General features: G+C 34.8%; 2 protein-coding genes across 4 annotated transcripts in view; one reads left to right on the top strand and one right to left on the bottom strand.

Annotated features, from left to right (window-relative positions):
- The first annotated feature begins 904 nt into the window (after positions 1-904).
- LOC108727916 (beta-1,3-galactosyltransferase 5) lies at positions 905-2100 on the top strand. Of its 2 annotated transcripts, XM_018456217.1 has the most exons (2): positions 1147-1202; positions 1259-2100. In XM_018456217.1, the coding sequence occupies exons 1-2, from the start codon at positions 1197-1199 to the stop codon at positions 2063-2065; spliced, it is 813 nt and encodes a 270-aa protein (XP_018311719.1). In that variant the 5' UTR covers positions 1147-1196; the 3' UTR covers positions 2066-2100. The 2 variants fall into 2 exon arrangements, with proteins under 2 accessions (XP_018311718.1, XP_018311719.1); XM_018456216.1 differs by having other exon boundaries at positions 905-2100.
- A 915-nt stretch (positions 2101-3015) lies between these two features.
- The window catches only part of angel (protein), an 8775-nt gene continuing 2246 nt past the window's right edge, over positions 3016-9544 (bottom strand). Inside the window, exons 1-6 of one of the 2 annotated variants that reach the window (XM_018456205.1) lie at positions 5915-6192; positions 5095-5449; positions 4645-4823; positions 4182-4555; positions 3844-4090; positions 3016-3461 (exon numbers count right to left, since the gene is read on the bottom strand). In XM_018456205.1, the coding sequence (XP_018311707.1) occupies positions 3048-3461; positions 3844-4090; positions 4182-4555; positions 4645-4823; positions 5095-5449; positions 5915-6010 (1665 nt within the window). In that variant the 5' untranslated portion in view covers positions 6011-6192 and the 3' untranslated portion in view covers positions 3016-3047. Of the gene's footprint in view, positions 3462-3843; positions 4091-4181; positions 4556-4644; positions 4824-5094; positions 5450-5914; positions 6193-9544 lie in introns of those variants that run through there. The other variant, XM_018456206.1, reaches the window with a different exon arrangement.

Here is a 9544-nt window from a genome sequence, read left to right as displayed (position 1 = left end):
ACTCAACTGTTGAGTCCGCTGAATGAGCCCATTGGCTGCGATCTGCAAGAGAAAACTAAGCAGTGAGCGCTCAGTAATTCTTTAATATGATTGGTAGTGTTCAAAGCGTCAACAAAGCGACTAGTCTGCTCGCCGAGCAAATACAATTGGTTGACTCTATAAGTTACAACCAATCATATTTATGAGAAAACGAAACGTATACGAAAGTCTAGGGAAATACTACAGTATACGTTACTTATATTATAGTATTTTCCTAGTTTTTCGTATACGTTTCTTTTCAAGAATAGAGCCCCTGCTGGCTTCACGAAAACCCGGCATATACTGGCTACGTTTACACCATGCGCTTAGTCCGCGACCTATACGATATGTGTCTTTGTTTAATATGCAGGATAAACAAGGATATCTATTGTATAAACCGCGGCTTAAATGCATGGTGTAAACGTAGCCAACAATCGTTCATGGGTGAGACCGACCCATGTGAATCCTCTATAATTTCAATTTTTTATGTTTCTAACCTAATGTTGGATTACGAAAAATAGTGTATAACATATTTAAATATGTTATATTCTCAATGTTTAGAAAACGCTTTAAAAATTTAGGACAAGTTTAAAAAAATTCTTTTATAAAATATAACAAAAAATTAATTTATAGGAAAAAGAAGAAATAAATAAAGTGAAAAGTGTGTGGCTCAAGAAAGAAAATACTTTCCACTTAAAGCAAGAAGAAATTCTCTACTTTTGGTATGTTTGATCAGCTTAATTTAATTTAATTGATTTAAATTATATTAACAAACATTTTTTTTTCGTGGAGATGACAATGAAGAAGGAACGTTCGCAGCTGTTACAATTTCAAAAATAAGTAATATGGAAAATATAAATAGGATATCTCCAATATAAAGATGCTGCGATACAAGAAATTATGATTTCCATCATTATTTTTATTATTAATCAGTTATAAATACAAAGCAGACATGCTTTCAAAGTATGGATTCTTATTGCTACTTGTTTGCATAGGATGTGTTTTGTTATTTATTATGTTTATGGAGAAAGGTTTACGATCAAAGAGAGAGATTCCAAAAATAAATCTAATACAGCTTCAAACAATATATGAGGTAACTGACACATCATCTGAAATTTCTAGAATCATAATTGAGCCACCGTGCAATGCTACTTTTGTGATATGGATTGTCACATCTTATGCGGGTGAGCCTTCAGCAAGGAGCGCTTTACGGCGGGCTTATACAGATGAAGAGTTGCAGGCTTTAGGAATCAGAAGAGTATTTTTACTCGGTACATTAAATGATTATGCCGAAAGGAAGACACATATGCTGCAAAATGCATTATTGGACGAGTCACGACGATTCAATGACTTACTTCAGGGAGATTTTTTAGATACTTATAGAAATTTAACTCGCAAGCACCTGATGGGCCTTCAGTGGGCAACAAATAATTGCAAAGACGTTAAATATATTATGAAAATGGACGATGATATTGTTGTAAATATATACAGCATATTAGAGAAATTACATTCAGGTATGATAAAAGAAAATTCTTTGACTGGATACATTATGAAGAATATGATTCCTGTTAGAGAGCCAGCCAACAAATGGTATGTGAGTAAGGCAGAATATACGGATAATATTTATCCTGACTTTGTCTCTGGCTGGCTGTACATCACGCATCCACAAATAGCAAGTCGACTAATCGATTACGCCGTGTCTTCCCATGATTACTTTTGGATAGACGATGTGTTTATTACTGGTATCCTCAGACAAGCTCTAAACATAAAAATTCAAAATATCAGTCAGTTATATACGACAGATTATAGATATTTAGAATGTTGTATAAAGGGAAAAGCAAATCTGTTGAAATGTGAATTCTTGGCTGGTCCTAATGGCGGCGATACAGAATTGCAAGTAAGATTCAAGGAATTTGCAAAATTTTGCCATGCAAATTGTTCCATCCGCAAGGAGAGTAATCTCGTTGGTAAAACTTGCGTGATGGCATACAAAGAGCCAAAATTATACAAAGGTGCTGTGCAAATAAGTCCAGTCAGACTTTTATAAAGGAATAATAAAGGGAAGGGTAGGTAGACTAATGAGATTAATATTTTAATAAATTATATATCATTTTATTACTGAGAAAACATTTTCTATTTATTATCGTATATAAAATTTGTACAATATATTTTACACATTATATAAAGTTTTACAGAATTATAGTTATTTATTTTACCTATCTTTTTATGCGTCAATAAATTCTTATACGATAGTTACTATATCACAGTCCTATATATGTGATATACAGTTTCTCTAATATAAAATGAGGTTGACTCAAATTTTTAAGTTTATACTTTTCTTAGCACAAAAACAATATATTTTAATGTTATTTTTAAAGATCTTTCATTCAGATCTTGATGATTGAAACATTAATTTTATCTTTTATATAATCATCATTGAAAGTGTTAACAAAATTTAAAATAATTATTTATCAACAAAAAAATTAAAGTTAAAAACTAAAAAAGGAAATTACAGTTCTATAAGTTTTTTGAATGTATTACACAATAGATATAGATTATAGCAAATTTGCAATTTCCACAAATCAAAATAAAATTGCAATTTTGTTTATCTTGGATAATTGCAAATATAGGTGATATCTTCCGATTTTATCAACAAAAATATTTTAATCAACAAAAAATAATTAATTACAGCCTTGGCCGAAAAAGCACCCCCATAAATTGATGTAAATATTCTATATCAAACAAAAAAAAAATTTAATAAGTTCTATTAAAAAATAAAATTATTTTAATTATCATAAAATTAAAATATAATTTTAATTATATAATTGTCATAAAAATTATATTTATTTTTATAACAATTTTAGCATTTTTATTTTATCATCGTTTTTTCCAAGAAAATATAAAAAATTAAACGTGCTTATATTTACAGCCAACGCTGTAAGTATCTTGTATTAATTGATTTTGTATTAAAATATTTGATTTTAATATACATCGAGAAGATAATATATATGAGAAGCTGTTATCTAATTTTAAAGTAAAGATTTCTTTTTCGGTAACTGAAAGGTTGCACCTATGCATAAATGATCGCTACCTACTACAAAATTTGGTATTCGGGGTAACGCGGCACATTGACTTAATGTAGGTAGAATGTATTTCTTCAAAGGCTGGATATTGCTGTAAAATATATAATCCACTGTGATCCACTCATCCTGATGCGTCGTTGCTTCTTTCTCACCATGGGCGCCTACATGCGTATAAACGCTACGCATGTTAAAGGGATGCGTTAGAGTGCCGGACGAGAATCTCGCAGAATGACCCTTCACAATCTCGATAACTTGCGTGCAACCGGTGTCACTGTTTGCGCTCTGTTGCAATACATTCGTATTACAAGGCGTAGGCATATTTTCGTCTAGTTTTTGAAGACGTGATTCGCTATTTTCCAGCTGGAAGAAATGAATAGAGAAATATCTTAAAATACAGTTAGAAAAAAAGGTTAAAAGATTGGAAAAAAAATAACGGAACATATGGAATGTAGAATTAAAAGTACACTATTTTTGGAATCTTTTTCTCTTTTTAAAAAACTTTAGATATAAGCATAAATATTGATGCATTCATCGAAATATATTAATCAAAATAAATTTTTAAATAGGCGAAAAAAATTAAGATTTTATATACATTTTTATATACATACATAATCCATACAGCACAGATCATTCTAGCAATATTGCAGCAACATTCGTAACGTCCCAATAATGTTGCAGTAACATTACAATGTTGCTGCAAGCTTCTGCGCTGTCAGGAATTGTTATATGTTCAAGAACATACCATAACTTTACCGGTGCCTTCTCTTCGCAGTCTTTGAGTCAGGATATTAAAGTGTTGACAGTTGTCAGTGACGCATAATCGCGGTGGTATTAGTGAATTGGACAGAGAACGATATCGAGACGGCTCTAAACTTCGTCCTTTCCCACAATACTTGAACGAACCTTCTGTTAGGAACTTATAAACGCCCGTGAACGGCTCCAAATTGAAGTCGCCTGCGAGTATGATTGGTAAATACTTCGGGCCCGTTCTGTAAAATGATTTTATAAATATTTAATATTCCCATAAAGATCTCTTACCAGACATGATGAGCAAATAATTTTTCTAAGGCATGCCCTCACTTCGTGTTCTCAATGAATGCAATCCGTTCTATTTCCGCTAACAAAAGTTGTATCTGCGCCAATCGTACATCGTTGCGTTTCGGATTATATAACAAATGAGTAGTAGCTATTACGATTTGCGCTTCCGGATTGTCTTTGAGGGCCAGTTTAGCGATTATACCGACGTTATCTCTATTCAGGATCTCGATTTCGGGTTGATATAATTCTACCTTTGCGTAATCTAACAAAATAAATTCATTGGAGCGATATAACAAAAGCAAGCCATCCTTTTTGTCGTTGGTTCTCTTTTTATATAGATATTCATATCCATGCTGTTTGAACGGAGCCACGAAATCTAGCAGATGTTCCTCTTGCATTTCTTGAAGGCATATTATCTGGAATAGTCAACAATATAATAGCAGATATTCTTTAAGCTTCTGGTTTCAGGTTTGACAGCATTAAATGCCGAAGAATAAGTATGTACATTTGCCTCCGCCTCGAATATTTCTTGTATCACAAGAGATTTTCGTGTTTTCCAACTCAGAGCTTTCTTGTTGTGATTCATGTATATATACGAGTGATCTTCCAATAGGTTTTGTGCCAAGATATTAAAGGACAAGAGTTTCAATATGAAAAAATCTTCCATATTATTGGATGATCTATCTAAAAATATTTGAGAAATCATGTTCTTTGGATGGAAAGAACAATTAGGTAAATAACAATAAGTGAATCAAGACAAATATGTGAATACATGCAGAAATGCGTCCTATACAGTCAAGACTAGATATCTTAATATTTCTTACTTAATATTTCTAGGTATTTTTTTTATGAATATATTTTTCCATTCTACAAACTGTGCTAAGTAAATAGTGTTATATATACTTATACATCCATTTGAAAATATAATGTTTAAACAAGAAAGACTGATTTTTACCTTTCTCAATTCGTTTCCACTTCCTTATAGTCTTGTATCTTTTTTTGTCTATATAATTTCCATTGGTATCAGCTGCACATATGTTAGCTTTAACATTGTGTGTCGTATCCGTGAAACCGGTCTGACAATAGAGCAGTGCATTCGTTATATCGCACATTGTGGTAGTGTTGCTTTGGCTGTAGCAGGTATCGAAGTAAGGCTCTATTTTGACTTCTGTACATTTCTGACGGGACGGAGAATTATCCATAGAGGTGACAAGCTCCAAGTAATTGGAGATCAAAGCTTTCCAGATAGGACTCTTGCACAAATGTTCTAAGAGTAATTGTTGCCAAGTTGGCTCCAGTGTACAAAAGATCTGAAAAGAAATCATACGATGAACAAGATTATAGACATACAAGACTGAACGAGCATGATCAACTTTCTGATGTACAATGCCAATACTGAAAATCTAACATATATATATATATATATATATATAATGTGAACTATAAGTTTTCAGCACTGGCAATGTATACTGAAACACAGTTCAAAAGTAAGGAAAAAGGAAGCGTATAAGATAAAAAAAAAATTATTATTCGTTAACCGAACCTCGTAAAACCGTACGTTTTTGACATTTCTGAGCCATGCATTTGCGATCGAGAAAACAGATCCGAGGAGATTCCTTCTCGAGGAAAAATCGGCGTTTTAACCTAGCAATAACCGTCGCGCCAAATAATAACGAATGGCAGAGTAAGGTCAACCGTGAGACTTTCGGCGAGGAGGGGGGGGGGGGGGAGGATTAAGAGACGCGAGGGCCGCGTTGTGCGGGAGATGCGCTTACCTTTCGCGATTGTAGAAACGTTGCCGTCCGCGCGTTACATGCTATGTTTAGCAGAGAAGCGGTGCTCGTCAGAAGCAGCCTCGGGGATACGCTCATTTATCAGCGCGGATTCTGATTTTTTTTTCACGCTCCTATCATAACTCACGCGTCGGGATTGTCGAGATCTGGCACCGTTACCGTGGGCACTGCTTCGATGTGTACATACCGCGCGACATAAAATGCGTGATCCCTCAGGTACCAGGCCGCACGGCCCGATTTTCCGCTCGCTCTCGATTCCGTCGGTAGAAAAGACACGATCCGCAGAATCGGGCCAAGGAAGGATCGCGGGACCAGATCGGTGCAGATCAATCTCGTTTCAAATCAATCGTTGACCCTAATGAAGCGAGTTTAGTTCTTCATCACACGTATGTAATACATAACTACATACATGTACATATAGGTGAACGGGAGGTGGAGGGGAATCAAACGCGATCATTTAACCGAGACCCATATTCGTTGATATTCGTATTCTGTATATTTAGCGCTAGGCACAAATGCGTTCAGAATGAAAATTTTTCATCCGGACAAGGATATCCTTGGGTAAAGGCCATCACACGTATAAAAATTTTAGTCGTAATCGTAAAGCCTTGTGTCCACGATGCTAGAAATTGGTCCGAGATCTCGGAGAGAGAAAGAATTAACCAATCAGATTTAAACAATTTAGTCACATGATCAATGAGATTGGTCAATTCTTTCTTCATCCGAGATCTCGGACGGATTTCTAGCATCGTGGACACTGGGCTTAAGGCCGTAAGCAAATCGGCCAATCACAGTCGAGCGTTTTTAAACGCGAAATCGTAATTTTGATTGTGATTGATCGATTTACTTGCGAACTTAAGCCCATTCTACAATTGTGTAAGCGTAGTTGTAAGTGGTTGTAGTTGTAAGAATTAACCTATCACAGTGGTGAATTCGGAATGGGCTAACCATTCCGAATTTTGTGGGACGTTCTGATTTTTAATTCTCTATAAACACGTCTCTATGATTAGCATAGGTAACCACAACAAACAATGCTTATTCATCCATCATAAATGGGTCACGTGACCAAACTCGATGTTTTATTGGCTTGGATCACGATTACGGATCGCAAAAATAGAGAGCCGTCTATTCTGCAATCTACAATCCGAATCCGAAACTGCCTTGTCTTGATAAGGCACTAGATATGTAGGTATTCCTATCTGCCATTTTGATTCTATTTGATTGCATAGTATGATTAGTGAGAAAGATAAATGTTAATTAAGAAGAGCCCGCTCACCTCAAATTTCGATAAAAATACACTGAATCGATACGTTTTCGAGTAAAAATAAAGATTTGACAAGAAAAGTGTCTCTCTGCTCCGCGAACGGAGATATTAATCCTTAAAGTGGACGACTATTCGGGTTAGGAAATCTGTCACAGCAGTGGTTCACTGCTTTTAACATACAAATTCACTACTTTAGCAGAGAATTTGTGTTTTTAAACCATAGTGAACCACTATTATGACAGATTTTCTAACCCGAATAGTTGTCGACTTTAAGGATTAATATCTCTGTTCGCAGAGCAGAGAGACACTTTTTTCTTGTCAAATCTTTATTTTTACGCGAAAATGCATCGATTCAGTGCATTTTTATCAAAATTTGGGCTCTTAACAGTTACCTTTGTCATTAAAATCGTACTATGACCTATCAATCAAGTGGAACCAAGATGGCGGATGAGAATACCTACATATCTAGTGCTTTAGTCTTGATTGGCTGAATTCCGATCCGCGATCCGCAATTCCAATCTGATCAGCATCCACAATCCGTAGTGTTACACAGGCATTAGGGCTTTGACTATATATTTCTGGACTGCTAACGGCAGCCATTACTGGAATCCAAGATCTCAGAGCCATCAGGTCCGGAAGTTGGCCAAATCAAGAACTAGCTGCATTTCGAGTAAGAATCGATACAATCGGGACGCGTGTTGAGGTTATATATTTTATTTAAACTATTATAAAATATTCAATTAACATATATCAGAAAAGATCTGACTAAAATAATTTTATTTAAAGAGGGCAATAAAAAGTATACATATATATTAGCTTATAATTATATATATTATTTTCTTCAGATATATTTTATTTAGATTTGTCCTACCGTGTTTCTTTTCATGTATATTTTATTGTACTGTAATATGTACTTTATTTTATTATTAAATTTGGTACCTTTTTCGAATTGATTTTAAATCTGTATTTTTCCCGCATCACATTTAATTACTCCTACAGCTTTGTATCTGGTATTATTACATAATTTAGCAAAACAAGAACGAACCATTTTTTTATTTAGCAGTACTTCTGGATCATTTCAATTTTTTATTCGGAGTTATTCGTACCGATTCTTACTTAAAATGCAGCTAGTTCTTGATTTGGCCAACTTCCGGACCTGATGGCTCTGAGATCTTGGATACACGATCCTCTCTTTCTATCTTATGGAAAAGGTAGGAAAAGTGGGGGTAACTAGCAGTCCAGAGGTATATAGTCAAAGCATTAGGGTGTCACATACAATCCGCATCGGATATCCGCAAAAGCATCTAGGAATTGCGTATGTACGGCAGATATTTCTCACGTAATCCGCAATTACATGAAAAGAGAATTCTAGTGCAGTCTAGTGCACGTCAGAAAACAGACCATTTATTGTATTTGCACTAATAACATATATCAAAGATTCATTATGCACTTCTAATTTCAAAATTATTGTCAAACAAATTAATCACTATTTATAAATTAAAGATAAGTTATGGCACGTTTATTTTTGTTTGACGTCGGAGTGCAATTGCGTTGCGTGCTTACATGCTCCTTGTGTTTCATGGAGCCGCAAAACGGACATGCGGACGTGTAAATGTAATATTTTTTATTTAAGAAGTTATACTGTTCATTTTTATTTTATTTCATAAAGAAATTACAGAATATATTTTGATTATAACAAAAGTTTTAATTAAATCGTTAAATTTAGTCAAATAGATAAAATTAGGAAAAGCATTACTGATAATATCTAGTAATTTTTATGGAAATTTCATGAGATTACGGCTCCATGAGATACAAGGAGGTAAAGCTGGTTCTACATTAATCGCATCGCAGCGTCGTAAGCGTTGCGGTCCAATCAACATCAATTTAGCTCGACTCTGATTGGACCACAACGGTTGCGACACACTTGCGACACTGGCTGCGGTCCATTTGACGCTACAAACGCTTCGAAGCATTTTTTGATTAGTCAATTCGCAAAATTCTTTGTTCTGATTGGTCGCTCAAACGCTTCGAAACGTTTGTAGCGTCAAGTGGACCGCATCTACTGCGATGCGACTAATGTAGAACCAGCTTAAAACACACGTAACGTTACAGACGCAATATCTAGTAACTTTTGTAGACATCTGATGCAGATTACGGATTACGGGCTGTATATGATGGCATCCTTATAATAATAACCTCAAATTATTTATGACGAATCATATAATTTTTATATGTTGCGTAGACATAGATACCCAGGTAGAACACGGAGTCATAATTAAGTCTTAAGCCCATTCTACATTAGACGCAAGCCGATCGCAAGTTTGTTGCGACAGCTAATCTGAAGCTTG

This window comes from Mycetomoellerius zeteki, unplaced genomic scaffold (genome assembly GCF_001594055.1).
Source record: "Mycetomoellerius zeteki isolate Tzet28-1 unplaced genomic scaffold, Tzet1.0 scaffold564, whole genome shotgun sequence".
NCBI classification, from domain to species: domain Eukaryota; kingdom Metazoa; phylum Arthropoda; class Insecta; order Hymenoptera; family Formicidae; genus Mycetomoellerius; species Mycetomoellerius zeteki.
The sequence above is the reverse complement of the archived record's forward strand: the minus strand, read 5'-3'. Positions and strand labels throughout refer to the sequence as shown.